This window comes from Cornus florida, unplaced genomic scaffold (genome assembly GCF_030987335.1).
Source record: "Cornus florida cultivar Cherokee Brave unplaced genomic scaffold, ASM3098733v1 CherokeeBrave_3.0.0_Hap2_Chr09, whole genome shotgun sequence".
Taxonomy (NCBI): Eukaryota; Viridiplantae; Streptophyta; class Magnoliopsida; order Cornales; family Cornaceae; genus Cornus; species Cornus florida.
The window spans coordinates 37,559,158-37,580,377 of record NW_026775579.1 but is presented as its reverse complement, the minus strand read 5'-3'; the positions used below and the strand labels follow the sequence as shown (position 1 = coordinate 37,580,377).

Genomic DNA, 21,220 nt, shown 5'->3' with positions numbered 1-21,220 from the left:
AATGCTCGAAATCTATGTCGGATATTTGACCTCTCGGATGAACCCTACTTCAATTAATTTGTTGAGTTCTTCCTCTATCCTCTGAACTAGCTCTGGACAAAAGAAACATTGAGACTGCTTAATCGAACGTGTCCCATGTTTGACAGCAAGATTGTGCAGTGTAATTTTAGGGTCAAGACCGGGCATCTCTTTGTATGTCCAAGCAAAGACATCTTTGTACTTAGACAATAATTAAAAGTAATCATTTTTTTCTGAGGGGTTTAAAAATGCATTAATGAAAACTGGTTTGGGTTGATCATCAATCCTTAAGTTGATTTCTTTGAGTTGATCAACAATAGCATGCCCCCCGTCTTCTAGTGTTGGTGAAGCTTTCTCGATGTCATCTGGTCATTCAGAGTTAGGTTCCTCTTCAATAGTGATGTGGTATGAAGTAATACAAGATGATTCGCCAATGTCTTCTGTTCTATCCACTTCTTCTAATTGATTAGTGAATACAATGGTTCGCCTTCGAGCTTTTAGTATAACATCATTGGTGACATCTACCTCTGTCTTACGTTTCATTCGCGAGGGCACCAGGCTTCGAACTTCACTATTGTTCACCACGTCAATGTTAGCTTCCTCTGACTTTCCACTCTTGCTGTTTCTTAGCGGTGCATCATTAATAGTACCAATTCGAGAAAATACTGACTTTCGAGATTAAGGTTGTGGAGATTTTCTTCCTTGGTCATGAAAGCTCATTCTGTTAAAAACAGAGGTACGAGGCAAACTGTTAACATGAGAACTTGAGACATTTGATTCTTGGCTCGATAACCTGTTGAATACACATGTTCGAGCACATGGAGCTCCTATACAGTCGAAACTGATTTTTAATGTATAGTCTGCTGATCTTGTTCATCCTCAACTTCTTCAAACCCAATATATAAGGTGTTTGACTTCTTATCCTTTTGTAATTTGAATTCGAACTGGCTCAGAAGCTACAAAACCAAGACCGAACTTGGGTGGAATGATCTTATGCCCTTGTTCTTTCAACTTCTTCTGTGTCTCATTGAGGCCATGCACTTTCTCACCGGTGACCTCAGAATTCAGTTTTCCAAGGCTTGCAGGATTTGTAAAATCAAACCCCGACTTAGCCAAGATTTGGTATGCTTTAGGATCGAATCCTTTATCAGTCCTTTGTTTTGGAAGTGATCCATGATTGACCAGAGATTGAGCCGCACGAACCCTTTTAATAGAGGCTTAGAAAGCGAAGACTTTTGAATCTTGGTGAGAGGAAGAGTTAACTCTCCTTGCAGCTTTTGCATATCTTCTTTTTCCTTGGTTTACGAAATTTTCACTTTAAATTCCTTGGTCTCAAGTATCTCGATGACAAGTGACTGCCCTTCTTATCGTTGAGATTTTGGAACATACTTTAAAATAGGTTTCGTCCGATGTGCTTTTATCGAGACCCCTCGTGTTTTAGCTACCTTTACAATGTCTATCACTGAAACATCTAATGAATCACTTAATGTTTCTTTTGCTTTTGTAGATTGAACCTATTGTGTAGACGGATGGCTTGGGATGAGCATTTCCGAAGGTGTATCGGGATAGATATAGAACTTGGCATCAACAAAATGAGACTCTGATATGGCAGGTTCTTTTCATCAATGTTTCAGTTGTAAAGCTGGATTGGTTTCATGTTAGACATTTAGTTTTTATTTGCTTTTCTTTTGTATGGCTTGGGTCATATTTGTTTTTTATTTTGAAGCTTAGGTTTGGTGGATGGTAGTGGATTAATTCCACTTTATGACATGTATTGGAGATTTTCTCCTCTTGTAACTGTATCTCTTCTGAATATTTATAAAATTCAAAAAAAAAGACCCATTCAGGAAAAAAAAAAGAAAAAATGAGACTCTGATTCTGTAAATGGTTTATGGTCTGCCACAACCGTTTGTACACCATTCTTGTAAAATTTGAAGCACTGGTGAAGAATCGATGGAATAACGCCATTACTATGTATCCAAGGCCTTCCTAACAATAAATTGTAGGATGTCTTTGCATCAATAACATGGAATAAGGTTTCAGCTTGGAGCTCGTCAATAGTTAGCTTCACCCAAATCATGCCAATAGCTTTCTGCCCTCTTTGGTTAAAACCTTGAATAATAAGATGGCTACGAGATAACTCGTCGACTGTGATGCCGAGATTTTTCATCATAAATTTTGGCATGAGATTCACCGCTTATCCACCATCAACAAGAATTCACGTAACCTTGTATTCTTTTATTTAACCGAAAACGAAAAGAGGACAATTATGCGGCTTCGAACCCAACTGAAAATCCTCGTCAATGAAAATAATCGGTGCATAACATGAATCAAGCATACCTCTGACTACTTCATCATCATCGGACTTTTCAATGATGGCTGCATCCTTTGCATGGTTCTCTATAATCTGGGCTTCATCTTGATCCTCGCTATTCTCATCATCAGGGCTCATTTTCTCACTTGAAACCATGTAAGCTATTGTAACTTCGTCATCTAGATATCCTTTTGGAAAGAACTCTTGCAAAGTAATGGGCTTTTGGATCCCTTTACTCATAGAGGCATGTTTGGATGACTGTATCTTCTTGACCCATTTTCTATTATGGTTATACTGCTATCTATTGTGGTATTAAAGTTTCTTCTTCCTGTCAGAATAACTAGTCTGAAAAATGTCAGATCGATCCTTCCATGGTTTCTTTCTTGTCACCAGAGTCTATCCTTTTTCATCATCCTGAGGAAATACTCTTCCAAATGATGAAACGTCAAGTATACTTCGATTGGTTCCAATGAGCCAAACTGGACAATTCTGTAATATACTTCCTAATTTGAAGGTTAAGAACGAGCACTCCCTACAACAGAGGTTGTCAAAGTAGCAGTAGTATGATTTGAAGTTACAACTTCATCTGTGTCCAACAAGATTTTTCCTTATTTTGCCAGATTCATCACCACCTCCTTGAAGATAAAACACTTCTCAATTAGATGACTAATAATACGATGATATTTGCAGTATTTTGGGTTGTTAACTCATCCCATCTCTTGAGGGCATTTGCATTCAGGGAGCTCTGTAATTTTACTTTTAAGTAAGCATTCCAATATGCCAAAAACATCAGAATCGGGGAATGGGTTTTCCTTCTTCTCTAATTCCTTTAGCGTAGGACGTTGTCTTTCCCCCTCTTGAAAATGGTGAGACTTTTTATCATCTTTCTTGTTATCTTTAACAGATATCTTGATTGGGGTAGTTGAGATAGTCATGAATTCTTTAGCAGTGTTCTTTAATGACTTGTCATTCTTCTTCCAGTCTTTCTTATCCTTGTGTGGTTCTATGGCCACTGGACCTTTGTCGTCATGACATTTTATATTGATCTCCATGTCATGGGTACGCGTAGCCAATTCTTCGAATGTGTGAGGTTTTATGCCTTAGGGAATGTAAAGACGACCCCAATGCATTCCCTGCATACACATCTCCACAGCACAGATTTCTGACAATCGGTCATTGCAGTCAAGACTTAGTGTTTGCCACCGATTAATGTAGTCAATTACAGGCTCATCCTTCCATTGCTTCGTGCTAATCAATTCTATCATACGAACAGTACGACGAGTACTATAGAACCTGTTAAAGAATTCTCGTTCCATTTGGTCCCAACTATTAATTGATTCTAACTCTAGGTCGGTGTACCACTTGAACGCATTTCCTTTAAGGGAACGGACAAACTGTTTAACTAGTAAGTCCCCGTCAGTTCCGGCATTGTTGCAAGTCTCGACAAAATGGGCAATGTGTTGCTTGGGGTTGCCTTTTTCGTCAAATTACTGAATTGTTGATTCTCTTTGTATAGGGCTTTGAGTAGATGAGAGTGCTATGTGAGACGCCTCTGTATTGGGCTCGGATTGTATTCATTATCATATCTTGCAATTGTTCGACGCATAATGAAGAGACTGAAGAAGCATGATTTGTTTAACCGCCTATTCTGTCACTGGCGTCTGTCTGGGGTCCTCCATGTGAGTACCTTGTGCCATAGAATTAGGATTCCCAGATGGTGGTGCTGTGGAAGATATAAGATTCCCAGATAGTGGTGGTGTGGAAGTTGTAAGATTCCCAGATGGCACTGCTGTGGAAGATGTAGGATTCCCAGACGGCACTGCTGTGGAAACTGTAGGATTCCCAGACTATACTGGTGATTCACCGAAGGTCTGAACTTCCAATTTGTTCATCAGTGTAGCGATCTGCAAGTCCTTTTCTTCAACAGTTTTTGTAAGGTTCTTAATGGAACGAGCCATAATTGCTAGTTATTTCTCTACCGTGGCGGCTCCAGTTATCATAGCAGCGACCACATCTGAGTATGATAGGCCTTGAGAGTCAACATTCCTTGAAGTGATTGATTGCTTCGAAGTCTAACATGGTGACTCTGGGGGTGAACTGACACTAGAGTGAGCATCATAGACGGAATGAGGTAAATCTGGTGGCGGAATCTCCTCCAGAACAACGTCAGCTTTGCAGGATTGGTTTTCACCAAGTCTTGTTGATGTTTGGATGACGCGATTGCCTGGGACTTGCTACGTGTCACAGGGCCCGCCAAAGTACTTCCATCACTTGATTTGGCCTTCGTGCCACTTGTCATGGTGGCTTTGGCATCGACCTTTGTAGTAGCAATGTTCTTTTGGGCTTTCTTGTCTGTCTGAGTCTTAGGGGAAGCCATAGAATCTGATAGAGAAAAAAATTAATGGTAGGAGAAAGAGATGAGAGGGAAAGGAGGTCCCACCGGGCATGCCAGAAATTTGTACACACAAATTTTGTAATTTGCAAATAAGAACAAAATAGGGAGCAAATATAATATTTTATTAATTTATAAAAATTTGAGTATAATCCTCTGTAATAATATTCTTTACAAAGAATAAGGTCCTCTGATTCAATCTCCTTTGTTGGTTGGATTCAAGGGCTGCACGAGCTTGATCTTGAATCACCGTGGAATTTGGATGAAGAACGGCACGATTTGACGTGCTTGTTGTTGATCACCATGGATTTTGATGAAGAACGGCACGATTTGATGTGCTTGGTGTTCTTCGTCTTTGGGTTTGAATGTTGGGAGCAGAGGTTCTATATTTCTCTCTGGAATTCTGGATTTCTGAATTCTGAATTTGTGTCCCTTCCTTCTTCCTCTAGGTTTCTATTTATAGGATTCTTAGATTAATAGGATCATAACACGTGTCATCTTCTGAAAATGATAAAATTATAAGTGGGACGGACCGGTTAAATTATGATAATTATCCTTAAATATAATTATTTCAAATATATTTTATTAGGAATAATTATCTTTTCATTTAATCATCTGGGCTGAGCTAATTAAATAATTTAAGTGAACTAAGCTTGGGCCAATTAAACAATTTAATTAAACATTCGATCCATATTTAATGCAATTTATCAAAACAAAAGTCTATTAAACATATATTATACATAAATAAACATATAAACAATATATATAGTAGGGTTGATTAAATAAAAATAAATAAATAAACTGAGATGTTTTCTCCAATTCCATAAGCATTTCAGGTAGCGTATACAATTTGCATAAATTTTTGCCAAAGCATAAGTCTTTCTTGTCCACTTAAAGCAACAAATCCTAAAATTCCATTCATTAGTTGATCATACAAAAACAAATAGAATCATACCAAAAGTACAGGAAACAAATTTCAGTTCTCACTTGAAACTTTTCCTTTTCCTCCTTTCCTTCGCAGTATTAACCAAGGTTTCATAAGTACACACAAAAACACGCGCACACACTTGAATATTCATTTTCCTGTACATTGTTTATCTTTATGAGCAGATTTTACACGAATAAGAAACTCAAAAGAGCTAATGGATCAATGGCAGAAGGCCAAGAAGGATCCAACACTTCAATATAATTTGATAATCCATTGTTTGTCATAGATAATCAACAAAAAGAACTTTAACAATTTATAACTTAAAATTCCTTAAGTTAATAACCAAATCATTAATTCTAATGGATCAAATAGGATACAAGAACCATAGGATATAGAATCATAGATAATCCATTGTTTGTCATAAAAGGATGAAAAAAAAAGCTTAAGAGAAAGAGTATCTATATATGAGAACCTTTCCTGAACTTAACAACATTCTTCACCCTCCTTGGGCAGCCATCACAGTGAACATTGACTACAATTTCAACAGTCTGCACGTGTCAGTGGACTTCCTATGAATAAGTTGTTTTTTAGCCACTTTTGAAGACCATCTTTTCTTTGTTTCCATGGCCATATCATTCAGCTCCAAGAGGTGAGATCTGCATTGAAGTTGTGACACAACTTGGCTGAGAGCTCGATAAAGGTTCAATATAATCTTATAGATTTCGCTCTTTTAGGAGTCCCCAGCCACCTAGTGGTGATACGTGTAAGACTAAATACAGACTATATCGTACATATAAAAAGGTTTGCATATATGTGTAGATATAAGGAGGCATTTTTTCAAACAATTGGTGTGCAATGGAAATTATAAATATGCTAGAGAAAAAACAAAGCGTCCACTATTTGGTTTCTGAGAAAATACGGGAAAGAAAATAAAAAACAGCAATTTGGGAAAACAAGCAACAATTGATCTGTTTTCATTTGATCAAACCAATAAAATTAACAATATTAATATCTTACACAACATGGAAACAAAAAAGTGCATGATTTTACACCACAATCAAACACATCATGGAAACAAAAATCACTTTATACGTCAAAACCAAACAAATTTTAAAAAGAAAAAAGAAAGAATAGTAGAGATATTTGTGTTTATATATGTAAATTTGATTTAGAACTTGATAAAGTTATCATTATCACCAATGTAGCCTAATAATTCAAGCCGATGTGAAATTAATTCCGACACAGTACAGAAAAATACACATTTTTCAGATCGAGGTTGATTTAATGATTTAAAGAAAATAAATAATGCTAGAGAAAAAACTAGTAAAAAAGTAAACAACTGACATTTAACACAAGCACAAAAAGTCTCAGCAATAAACAAGATTCAATTCATCATAATTTTGCAAATGTAAACAAGTTCTAAAACCATATTCAAACTCTTAGAAAGCTAGGGTTTCATACAATAATAACATCAATCTCTAATTAAAGATGAATTCTGACAAAAATGAAGCGAATATGATAGAATTTACCTGTAAGTGGACGAACATGAATATAATGTGATCGTTGGCAATTTTAGACCAATCAGACATCGATTTAGCTCTAAAATCAAATAGAAAAGACCGATTAACGAACTCAGCTTGGTTTGGTTTCGACCAAGATTTTACTACTCCGGCAGCGTTATATACATATCACCAATACATCGCAGCATCGGCTAACTCTGTGCCAGCAGCCGCAGTAATAGTCTTTTGTTGATTAGGCGACAAAAGGATCACCCTAAGATAATCATCTCATGGCTATTGAGAATGAATCAATTCTCTGTGAAATGTAAATCAAGCTGTTGAGTAGAGAGTTTTTCCTGCTCAGATCGTGTGAGAGAATGTCACTCTTAGGGCTCAGATTTGATTTCTCTCCTAAATGTAAATAAAGATTTAATTGAAATCTTATCAAGGGAGAGAAGAAACACTGCTCCTGAGAGAATCTCATTCCAAGGGTTTCAGTTTGATTTTGGTACCGAGGGAGTGAAATGAAAAGGTGAGAAGAGAACGAGTTTCACTTGCCAAAAAAAAAGTGAGTGAAATGAAAAGGTAAAAATAAAGAAAGAATGTGCACGGCAATCACATACTCACTGTAACGACCCGAACCCGAGAGCCCGAATCGCTAATCGGGTCATTACCCGAACCCGAGGTTAACTAAAGACGCTACCGTCCTTTCCTATGTCAATACATAATATACGTGTCATCCCAGGGTTTATACAAAAACAAATGAAATCACAAATATAAAAGATAATAAAACAGTCCACTAACCCATTCAAACCTATGGAGAAACGTCGTCCGCCACTTCATTTCCGTGACCTAAAAAATATTAAAATAATTGGGTGAGCATAAGCTCAGTAGGAGGTGTCTAAGACACACCTCTTATGACCCCGTGAATCCATGTAAAAAATAGGCAAAAAGTAGACGGAATCATATCATAGGAAATACACATCAACAACCACAACTACAAGCTTATAAATAATTGTCATTGTAACACAAATACACCAAATATGCAAATGAAGTGCAGTGTCATGCCAATGTCGCTCCCCATTTTTTAAAATAATTCCTTTTCACCATTCCAAACCGTTAATGCAACCCGACCGATAGCACCTCTATGGCGTCACAAGGGAAGGGTTGGGTAGCTTTCCCCGATCACATAGCATCTCCATGGCGTTGTCTGGGCCTAGATAGCTCAACCACACTAGATTTTCTCTCTATTTCCCTCTAGATTACATTAACACCACGGACCACTAGGCGCCTCCTAGGCATCCGATTTTCACAAACACTTTCCAAAAACGTTTTTCCAAAACAATTCCATTGCCTTTTTAAAACAATTTTTCCCCCCATTCCATGCCCAATGAAAATGCATAAATGCACCATGCCTCTTAAACATCATAATTCTTTATACATTTGAATTCTTGATCATAAACACAATTGGGAGAAAAATCATATAATACCTATATCATGCTTCTTACTATATCTCCGGCAACTCAAATACATAAGGCATGGAATATAATCAATTAAGGCATGTTTTCTCATAAAATGCAACTAATACATAATCACATATCACATATACAACAAATAAATCATTTTTACAATGATCCACATGAATTAAGCATACTATACAACAATTCATGAAGAATAATTCACAAAAATCTAAGAAAAATGTGAATTAGAAAACCCTAATCTGAAAAAAGAATTTTCCTCACTGGATCATCACAGCCTCAAACTCCGGCCTCCTCTGCAATCTCGGCTCCTCTCTGCAAACTCTCTTTTCTCTCTCTCTCTGTCCTCCTCAATCTCGGCCCTCTCTCTCTTTCCTCAAAACTCTTGGAGCTCGCTGTCTGCACTCAACTCTCTCTGTATCTCTAAATTTCTTTCATTATGTGTATCTCAATGAGTGAACAACACTCACTCATTAAATAGACAAATACACACAATATCAATACAGCTCACGCCTCCACATTTAGATGATAGAGACACAGTGCACACCATACAAAAGCCATCATCACAATTTCACTCTCTTACTTTCGGCAGACCTGCATGATTCATATCTTCTCAATTCCTTTACAAATAAAGCTACACCAGCCACATGCATGCACCAAAAAGTCTCGTTGGCCCTGCAAAAATCATATATCTTTCCTTCATTTCAATTTCGGTAGACAGGTGCATCTCCTTTAGCATCAGACATTATATATATATATATATATATATATAAAGCAAAAAAATCAAACTCATTTCAAATCCACGTGGGACCCGCACCAAAATTATCACCATTACCTCACTTTCTTATCTTTTCAATTACTTTCATTTCCTATTCAAGCATCAGGCCAAAGCCCACGTGAACAAAATTCTAAGCCAAAAGAATTTGTCACCATAATATCATCTAGTGGGTCCACAAAACCATTTCAAATTTCCTTTTCTTTTCCCCATTAATTTGGAAAAGCTGCTCATTCTACATCATTCTATTTCCTTCTCCACATTTCTATCACTTTCTCGTACAGGTACACTACATATATAAAATAACTACACCTCCACTAAAACAAACTCAAAAATAAAATTATAAATTAAAATATATAAAAAATCCGGGTTGTCACATTCTTCACCACTTAAAAAGAATTTCGTTCCTAAAATTCAAATCCAACAGTCTTCGTATACCCGAAACAACAATAACCACAAACCAAAACCCAAATCCTTACCCCAAGCGATGTAAGGTACCGTGATATGTAGGACGTTGTGGTAGCTTCCAATGCTAGTCACCCGCCCACACACTCTGTAACCGTTGTGATAGCTAGTCGATGCGTCACCCGCCCACTAAAAAAAACAATAACAAACCAAGGCTACCTGCCCAATCACACTAACAAACCATCCCAGTAACTGCCAATGAAGGCCATCCGCCCACACACACCCGGCTATGAGTGGTAGCTGACCAATACTACACACTCGCCCACTCACACCCGTCTACATCATCACTACACTCACACTTCCAGCTAGGTACAAGCCAAAAATTCTAATAAAATCCTCAATTAATACAAATCCAAATATATTAAAATACACCCATTATCATAAATAATAATAAAAAAAATGCCCTCTTTTATACAAAGTCAATTTCCTCAAATATATACAAAATTCTCCAAATAAATAAAATATATCCTGCAACGTCGACTCTTCCACCTAAGCCCAAAACTAGCAATCCAGGTTCATCTTCGGTACATGAAACTGGAGGGTGGTGCGACGAAAAGTCCCATTAGGAAAAATCATAACAAGAATTTCAATAATCAATGATCGTACCACAAACCCCTTTATCGGACACATGGTCCTATCTAACACACCTCGTCACACGAGACAAACCATCTGAACTTACACTGTCACACCAACACGACGCATAGTACCATGCTCTGGTTATCCCTGACAAAATGAAACAATCATTGACCTTAGACCCGACATTGTGCTAAAGAGGGACTGATTCAGAAGAAATGGTTGGCCAGGCCATTCTCATCATCGATCTAGTTTCAAGTACAGACGTCGTTCCTATCCTCAAAACCAAATCTCAGATACAGTCTCACACAGTCCACAAGACAACCATGAGATCCACTCACTATTAATCCATCGCTCTACGTAACCACAACGATTATATAGTCACATACCTACTATAAAAATCCCAATCATAACCTAATCATAACAAGATAAAAGCAACATAGCACCAAATACCACAATTATCGATCAGCCTAAAGGCTTTCCGGTCACCTTATAACTCCCACACCAAATAGACAACATCATAACATCATTCGATTCAATTCATGTCTCATTAAAATACTTCATAAAGTTATCTCACCCTGAAATCTCGAAACCAGAGTCAATTACTACGATTACTTGTCAAAGGAATCATACATTCACATTTCAAATCATAAAATCCTTAGATGATACCGACACTAGTCCTCAAAACACTACTCAAATCAAACGTCTATAAAAACACCCAAGTACATGACTCATATCACATTACCTAATCATCCTCGAACGTACAGTTCACGACGCATCCCCTGTCCCTCACCGCTAATACCAAGCACCGAAAACACACAATCCCTATTTGGTAGCTTTTGCCTCACACCACCGATCAAGACCACTTTAAAAACAAGCACCACCGAAACAAAAGAACCTACCTCCCTTTGTAGGAGTGAGTAGACCTAAACAACCAAACCTTTACCGGTGAACTCTAACAACATAACAAACTACACACAGGTCCGTCCACCCACGGACACGCACAACTCCTAAACCGAGATAAGACTCGCAACAAACGACACCCTTGCCAGGACTAGAACAAACGGAAAAGGTAACAAATTCCGCTCTCACAAGAGACTGACGACTTGCACCTAAATACACCCGACACCCTGTCACATGCTACTCACCAATCATCCAACCGTGGACACCCAATCTCACCTGAGATGAAATGAACTCCTTATGCACAAGGAGAAGAACAAACTGGAAACACATACGGGACTACGAACTCAATTCTAGGCGACCTCGCCTCTAAAGGACCATCATACACTATCAACACAGAAACCTCACATTTGATACCCCGCAACACCTATGCTAACCAAAACCACTCAGATAAGAGCACCCAAGCTCACGACACACTTACACTAGAAACAATTACAGCCCTTCAGACACCGTGTCCCGTTCTACCTGGAACCCGTCACTCCCAAATAACAAACCATATGCCATAAAATGACACTTCACCATCCATACTACCTCTACCTTCCCAAACGATACTGCCTCAATCACCATGCACACCAGTCCCGTGACCTCAGTCACAATAATCCACTAGCTCGTCAAAAGAAAAAGATGCCTATATTGCAACACCGCTCCCACTGGCTCTAAAGACTAAGTTATCCACCATCACCTCGACTGATGTACAATCCCCCACCACCTACCTGATAACACACAACAAACAACTCAAAATCTCTAATCCACCCTCGGATCATACCCTAAACCATTATGCTCATCAGTAATAAACATCACGCCATTACACCTTCACTGTCACTCATTCTAAACAACAGTTCAAACCTATCATCTCACCGAACCATTAAGCCACTACTAAACAATTCTTCTTCCAACATCCTTAAGACAATACCATCATAACCAAAAAATAAGCATTACTCTCGACACTCCCCACAACGACCACTATTTACCACTAGAAAAGAACATTCATACAACAATGCAATGCCGACAAATCCTCAAAACAAAAATGAGCACAAAAATCCAGAATGCTCAACAACTAACTATCTCCTTAAAACCATCAACGATGCAATCAATCACTAATGCTTAACCGGCTACTCAAACCACTCTTTCAAAGGCAATCTACATGCCTAACTAATAAAACTTCACGCCTTAGGTTCAACATCATTATTTCTACTTTGCACCGTTCCTCAGAACACCCTTTGCCCCGACAAAAGTCAAATTGAATACTAACTAAACCTATGGAATCACCCTCGTCCCAATCATTCTAATTGTCAGTCTACCTTTTCTGATCCTCAACACCAAGCACTATCTCCTGATACTGCAGACACAACTTAAATTATAACTCCAGCCCATAACTTTCAACTTCCAAAACATAGTCCATTTGGTAACACAATACTTACCATCAATCACTTCATCCACAAACGAACGAACACTTCAATGACCTCATTCAACCTGCCTTATAGTGCAATCCTGCTCTGCATGATTAAAACTAACCACTATACACCACCTCGAGACTCTTTAGACAGCCATACCAACCCAGAACCCCGCTCATCGACCGAGCCATGCAATCGACTCACCGAGAGTCGATTACTCGTAGCACACTCCTGTAGTTTCCCGAAATGGGAGTCACCTCTCAACCAACCGTAACCAACACACTCTCTTAGGCCATACCGGAACACCCGCAAATACATATCAACAACCCATAGACTACATTCGTGACTCAAACAACCTCTGTCACACCTACCACGATCGGTTCGAAAAGGACCTCGCACCAAACCGTAACCCAAGTCACAAACACTAACTTCCTAAAGTCATACCTTTCTCCCTCGAAACCCTTACCCGCACACCTGACCTCCACAGTCACAAGAACCCATCCACCGATACATGAAATTCACACTAAACAAAGACACCCTGCCATGAAATATGAACCCGTTCTAGAGTCATGCCCTAAGCACCACACAAAATGCAACAAGAAGATCAAGATGACTACACACTGAATAGCTCAATCCACGAGCTAGAAGTCCAAGCCACTAGTTCGATTAGAAAAGGCACCCAAACAACCTTGGAGCAACTAAGCTTCTCGCCTACTCGGGTTAAAACTTACATGACCAACTATACCGTGACAAGTACTCGACCGTACTAGCAACTATTTTATGCTTGACAGTATATATGCACATAAGTATATAGATATATATACATATTGACAAGAACATAAACCTTGACACGACCGTGTCCTATCACATCAGTTTAAACAATGAATCCATTAAATTATTATGTAAAATTAAATATGTCGTTCATCCTCATCGTCATGTCATATAATACACACTTGCACAACCTGTGCTCACAGCTTGCCATCTTATCACGGATAACTTGCTTTCAAATACTTTCACATTTCATTTTCATAGTTGGATCATATAAGTACTTCACGTGTATGACCATGTAACACGAATTTCAGCATTTAAACACGGAAGCACTTAGCAAATAGGTATGCCTCCAATACTGTAAACATATAAACAAGTAGTAGGTAAGCATGCTTCATAAAACGGTAAATACATAAACACAACCACGTAATCAACACAGGTCAACCTTCTACCCCTTTAGGGAAGCCACTACCCGTCGTCCTTAGGTTTTCAAACCTAAGGCTCTGATATCAAATTTGTAACGACCCGAACCCGATGGTCCGAATCGCAAATCGGGTCCTTACTTGAACCCAAGGTTAACTAAAAACGTTACCGTCCTTTCCTATGTCGATACATAATATACGTGTCATCCCAGGGTTTATACAAAACAAATGAAATCACAAATATAAAAGATGATAAAATAGTCCACTAACCCATTCAAACCTATGGAGGGAAGTCGTCTGCCACTTCCTTTCCGTGACCTAAAAAATATTAAAATAATAGGGTGAGCATAAGCTCAGTAGGAGGTGTCGAAGACACACCTCTTATGACCCCGTGAATCCATGCAAAGAATAGGCAAAAAGTAGACGGGATCATATCATAGGGAATGCACATCAACAACCACAACTAGAAGCTTATAAATAATTGTCACTGTAACACAAATACACCAAATATGCAAATAAAGTACAATGTCATGCCAATGTCATTCCCTATTTTTCAAAACAATTCATTTTCACCATTCCAAACCGTTAATGCAACCCGACCGATAGCACCTCTATGGCGTCACGAGGGAAGGATTGGCTAGCTTTCCCCGACCACATGGCACCTCCATAGCGTTGTCTGGGCCTAGGTAGCTCAACCACACTAGAGTCTCTCTCTATTTCCCTCTAAATCACATTAATACCACAGGTCACTAAACGCCTCCTAGGCATCCGGTTTTCACAAACACTTTCCAAAAACATTTTCCCAAAACAATTCCATTACCTTTTTAAAACAACTTTTTCCCCCATTCCATGCCCAATGAAAATACATAAATGCACCATGCCTCTTAAATATCATAATTCTTTATACATTTGAATTCTTAATCATAAACACAATTGGAAGAAAAATTATATAATACCCATATCGTGCTTCTTACTATATCTCCGGTAACTCAAATACATAAGGCATGGAATATAATCATATAACGCATGTTTTCTTATAAAATGTAACTAATACATAATCACATACCACATATACAACAAATAAATCATTTTTGCAAGGATCCACACGAATTAAGCATACTATACAACAATTCATGAAGAATAATTCACAAAAATCTAAGAAAAATGTGAATTAGAAACCCCTACTCTGAAAAAAGAATTTTCCTCACTGGATCATCAAAGCCTCAAGCTCCGGCCTCCTCTGCAAACCCTCGGCTTTCTCTCTGCAAACTCTCGGCTTTCTCTCTGTAAACTCTCGGCTCTCTCTCTGTCCTTCTCAATCTCGGCCCTCTCTCTCTCTTTCCTCAAAACTCTCAGAGCCCTCTGTCTGCACTCAACTCTCTCTGTATCTCTAAATTTCTTTCATTATGTGTATCTCAATGAATGAACAACACTCACACAATAAATAGGCAAATACACACAATATCAATACAGCTCACGCCTCCACATTTAGATGACACAGACACAATGCACACCATACAAAAGTCATCATCACAATTTCTCTCTCTTACTTTTGGTAGACCTACATGCTTCATATCTTCTCAATTCCTTTACAAATAAAGCTACACCAGCCACATGCATGCACCAAAAAGTCTCGTGGGCCCCGCAAAAATCATATTTCTTTCCTTCATTTCAATTTCGGTAGACAGGTGCATCTCCTTTAGCATCAGACATTATATATATATATATATATAAAGCAAAAAAATCAAACTCATTTCAAAGCCACGTGGGACCTGCACCAAAATCATCACCATCACCTCACTTTCTTATCTTTTTAATTACTTTCATTTACTATACAAACATTAGGCCAAAGCCCACGTGAACAAAATTATAAGCCAAAAGAATTTGACACCATAATATCATCTAGTGGGTCCACAAAACCATTTCAATTTTCCTTTTCTTTTCCCCACTAATTCGGTTAAGCTGCTCACTCTACATCATTCTATTTCCTTCTCCACATTTCTATCACTTTCTCCTACAGGTACACTATATATATATAAAATAACTACACCTCCACTAAAACAAACTCAAAAATAAAATTATAAATTAAAATCTAAAAAAAAATCTGGGTTGTCACACTCACTTATTATAAATTGTTAAATAGCAGCATTTTGTTGTAGTAAAAAATCATGCTATGCTTTGTCATTATAGGTATATTTTGTTGTAGTAACAAATGGTATGCAATAGGTGTGCAATTGAAATTATAAATAATGCTAGAGAAAAAACCAAGCGTCCACTGTTTGGTTTCTGAGAAAATATGGGAAAGAAAATAAAATACAGCAATTTTGGAAAACAAGCATTGATCTGTTTTAATTTGATCAAACCAGTAACACTAACAATATTAATAACTAACACAACATGGAAATAAAAAAGTGCATGATTTTACACCACAATCAAACACATCATGGAAACAAAAATCACATTCTATGTCAAAACCAAACAAATTTTAAAAAGAAAAAAGAAAGAAAAGTAGAGATATTTGTGTGTTTATGTATGTAAATTTGATTTAGAACTTGATAAAGGTATCATTATCACCAATATACCCTAATAATTCAGGCAGATGTGAAATTAATCCCGGCACAGTACAGAAAAATACACATTTTTTAGATAGAGGTTCATTCAATGATTTAATGAAAATAATTAATGCTAGCGAAAAAAGTAGTAAGAAAGTAGACAACAGACATTTAACACAAGCACAAAAAGTCTCAACAATAAACAAGATCGAATTCATTATAATTTTATAAATGTAAACGAGTTCTAAAACCATATTCAAACTTTTAGAAAGCTAGGGTTTCATACAATAATAACAGCAATCTCCAATTAAAGATGAATTCTGACAAAAATGAAGCGAATCTGATAGAATTTACCTGTGAGTGGACGAACATGAATATAATGCAGATCGTTGGCAATTTTGGAAGAATCAGACATCGATTTAGCTCCAGAATCAAATAAAACAGACCGATTAACGAACTCAGCTTGGTTTGGTTTCGATTTCTCTGTGAAATGTAAATGAAGCTGTTAAGGAGAGAGTTTTTCCTGCTTAGATCCTGTAAGAGAATGTCACTCCTAGGGCTCAGTTTTGATTTCTCTCCTAAATATAAATGAAGATTTAATTGAAAATCTTATCAAGGGAGAGAAGAAACTCTGCTCGTGAGAGAACCTCATTCCTAGGGTTTCAGTTTGATTTCGGTACCAAGGGAGTGAAATGAAAAGGTAAGAAGGGACTGAGTTTCACTTGCCCAAAAAAAATAGTGAGCGAAATGTAAAAGTAAAAAATAAAGAAAGAATGTGCACGACAATCACGTGCTCACTTATTAGAAATTGTTAAATAGCAGGCTAAACTTTTGTCATTATAGGTATATTTTGTTGTAGTAACAACTGGTGTGCAATTGGTGTGCAATTGAAATTATAAATAATGCCAGAGAAAAAACCAAGCGTCCATTGTTTGGATTCTGAGAAAATATGGGAAAGAAAATAAACTACAACAAATTTGGAAAATTAGCAACAATTGATTTGTTTTCATTTGATCAAACCAATAACATTAACAATATTAATTTCTTACACAACATGTAAACAAAAATCACATTCTATGTCAAAACCAAACAAATTTCAAAAAGAAAAAAGAAAGAAAAGTATAGATATTTGTGTATGTTTATATAGGTAAATTTGATTTAGAACTTGATAAAGGTATCATTATCACCAATGTAGCCTAATAAGTTAAACTGGTGTGAAATTAATCCCGGCACAATACAGAAAAATACACATTTTTCAGATATTTAATGAAAATAAATAATGCTAGAGAAAAAACTAGTAAGAAAGTAGACAACTGACATTTAACACAAGCACAAAGAGTCTCAGTAATAAATAAGATCGAATTCATCATAATTTTGCAAATGTAAACAAGTTCTAAAACCATATTCAAACTCTTAGAAAGCTAAGGTTTCATACAATAATAAAATCAATCGCCAATTAAAGATGAATTTCGTCAAAAATGAAGCGAATCTGATAGAATTTACCTGTGAGTGAACGAACATGAATATAATGCTGATCGTTGGCAATTTTGGACGAATCATACATCAATTTAGCTCCAAAATCAAATAGAGCAAACCGATTAACCAACTCAGCTTGGTTTGGTTTCGATTTCTCTGTGAAATGCAAATGAAGCTGTTGAGGAGAGAGTTTTTCTTGCTTATAGAATGTCACTCTTAGGGCTCAGATTTGATTTCTCTCCTAAATATAAATGAAGATTTCATTGAAAATCTTATCAAAGGAAAAAAGAAACTCTGCTCATTAGAGAATCTCATTCCTAGGGTTTCAGTTTGATTTTGGTACCGAGGGACTAAAATGAAAAGCTGAGAAGAGACCGAGTTTCACTTGCCAAAAAAAAATATTGAGCAAAATGAAAAAGTAGAAAATAAAAAAAGAATGTGCATGGCAATCCCGTGCTCACTTATTAGAAATTGTTAAATAGAATGCTGCTAAACTATTGTCATTATAGGTATATTTTGTTGCAGTAACAAATGGTGTCCAATTGGTTTGCAATTGAAATTATAAATAACGCTAAAAAAAAATAAATAAATAAATAAAAATAAAAGAACACACCAAGCGTCCACTGTTTGGTTTCTGAGAAAATATGGGAACGAAAATAAAATACAGCAAATTTGGAAAACAAACAGCAATTGATCTGCTTTCATTTGATCAAACCAATAACATTAACAATTTTAATATCTTACACAACATGGAAACAAAAAGGTGCATGATTTTACACCACAATCAAACACATCATGGAAACAAAAATCACATTCTATGTCAAACCAAACAAATTTCAAAAAGAAAAAAAGAAAGAAAAGTATAGATATTTGTGTGTGTTTATATATGTAAATTTGATTTAGAACTTGATAAAGGTATCATTATCACCAATGTAGTCTAATAATTCAAGCTGATGTGAAATTAATCCCAGCACAGTACAGAAGAATACACATTTTTCAGATCGAGGTACATTCAATGATTTAATGAAAATAAATAATGCTAGAGAAAAAACTAGTAAGAAAGTAGACAACTGACATTTAACACAAGTACAAAAATTCTAATCAATAAACAAGATTGAAATCATTATAATTTTGTACATGTAAACAAGTTCTAAAACCATATTCAAACTCTTTGAAAGCTAGGGTTTCATACAATAATAACATCAATCTCCAATTAAAGATGAATTCTAACAAAAATAAAGCGAATCTGATATAATTTACCTGTAAGTGGACGAACATGAATATAATGCTAATCGTCGGCAATTTTGGACGAATCACACATCGATTTAGCTCCAAAATCAAATAGAACAGACCAATTAACGAACTAAGCTTGGCTTGGTTTCGATTTCTCTGTGAAATGTAAATGAAGCTGTTGAGGAGAGAGTTTTTCCTGCTCAGATCGTGTGAGAGAATGTCACTCCTAGGGCTCAGTTTTGATTTCTCTCCTAAATGTAAATGAAAATTTAATTGAAAATCTTATCAAAGGAGAGAAGAAACTCTGCTCGTGAGAGAATCTCATTCCTAGGGTTTCAGTTTGATTTTGGTACCGAGGGAGTGAAATGAAAAGGTAAGAAAGGACCGAGTTTCACTTCCCCAAAAAAAATAGTGAAGAGCGAAATGTAAAAGTAAAAAATACAGAAAGAATGCACAAGGCAATCACGTGCTTATTTAATAGAAATTGTTAAATAGTAGCATTTTTTAATAATGTTGCTAAACTTTTGTCATTATAGGTATATTTTATTGTAGTAACAACTGGTGTGCAATTGAAATTATAAATAATGCTAGAGAAAAAACCGAGCGTCCACTGTTTGGTTTTTGAGAAAATATGGGAAAGAAAATAAAATATAGCAATTTTGTAAAATTAGCAGCAATTAATCTGTTTTCATTTGATAAAACCAATAAAATTAACAATATTAATATCTTAACAACATGTAAACAAAAAGGTGCATGATTTTACCCCACAATCAAACACATCATGGGAACAAAAATCACATTTTATGTCAAAACCAAACAAATTTCAAAAAGAAGAAAGAAAGAAAAGTAGAGATATTTGTGTGTGTTTATATATATGTAAATTTGATTTATAACTTGATGAAGGTATCATTATCACCAATGTAGCCTAATAATTCAAGCCGATCTGAAATTAATCCCGGCACAGTACAGAAAAATACACATTTTTTCAGATCGAGGTTCATTCAATGATTTAATGAAAATAAATAATGCTAGAGAAAATTTAGTAAGAAAGTAGACAACTGACATTTAACACAAACACAAAAAGTCTCAGCAATAATCAAGATCGAATTCATCATAATTTTGCAAATGTAAACAAGTTCTAAAACCATATTCAAACTCTTTAAAAGCTAAGGTTTCATACAATAATAACATCAATCTCCAATTAAAGATGAATTCTGACAAAAATGAAGCGACTCTGATAGAATTTACCTATGAGTGGACGAACATGAATGTAATGCTGATCGTTGGCAATTTTGGACGAATTAGACATCGATTTAGCTCCAAAATCAAATAGAACAGATCGATTAACAAATTCAACTTTGTTTGGTTTCGATTTCTCTTTGAAATGTAAATGAAGCTATTGAGGAGAGAGTTTTTCCTGCTCAGATCGTGAGAGAAAATGTCACTCCTAGGGCTCAATTTTGACTTCTCTTCTAAATGTAAATGAAGATTTAATTGAAAATCTTATCAAGGGAGAGAAGAAACTCTACTCGTGAGAGAATCTCATTCCTAGGGTTTCAGTTTGATTTTAGTACCTAGGGAGTGAAATGAAAAGGTGAGAAGAGACTGAGTCTCACTTGCCGAAAAAAAATAGTGAGGAGCGAAATGAAAAAGTAAAAAATAAAGAAAGAATGTGCACGGCAATCACGTGCTCACTTATTAGAAATTGTTAAATAGCAGCATTTTTTAAACTTTTGTCATTATAGGTATATTTTGTTGTAGTGACACCCCCCCACCCCACCCCACCCCACCAACTTACTATAGAGTGCTTTATAAATGTGCACGGCAATCATGTTGTAGAGTGCTTTATAAATGCATCTCAGACCTTCTTACTAATAAAATCAAATCCCTATTGCCTATGCTCATTACAAGGCACAAAATGCCTTTATCAAAGGAAAAAATCGGGGATATTATTATTTTGGCACAAGAACTCT

The 21,220-nt window shown here is 36.4% G+C and overlaps 1 protein-coding gene across 10 annotated transcripts; it reads right to left on the bottom strand.

The window, feature by feature from the left end:
- Nucleotides 1–5,942: 5,942 nt before the first annotated feature.
- Nucleotides 5,943–20,948, bottom strand: LOC132273688 (uncharacterized). 10 transcript variants are annotated; one of them, XR_009470221.1, is made up of 5 exons: nt 20,496–20,945; nt 19,275–19,403; nt 18,042–18,170; nt 16,893–17,021; nt 5,943–6,308 (listed from the first exon to the last, which is right to left on the bottom strand). XR_009470221.1 is itself a non-coding variant. In XM_059774713.1 (5 exons), the coding sequence occupies exons 1-5, from the start codon at nt 20,554–20,556 to the stop codon at nt 6,285–6,287; spliced, it is 537 nt and encodes a 178-aa protein (XP_059630696.1). In that variant the 5' UTR covers nt 20,557–20,948; the 3' UTR covers nt 5,943–6,284. The 10 variants fall into 10 exon arrangements, 6 of the variants coding, with proteins under 6 accessions (XP_059630696.1, XP_059630699.1, XP_059630698.1 ...); XR_009470220.1 differs by having other exon boundaries at nt 19,275–19,443; nt 20,496–20,944; XM_059774713.1 differs by lacking the exon at nt 18,042–18,170 and adding an exon at nt 7,956–8,003 and having other exon boundaries at nt 16,893–17,072; nt 19,275–19,498; nt 20,496–20,948.
- Nucleotides 20,949–21,220: the final 272 nt, after the last annotated feature.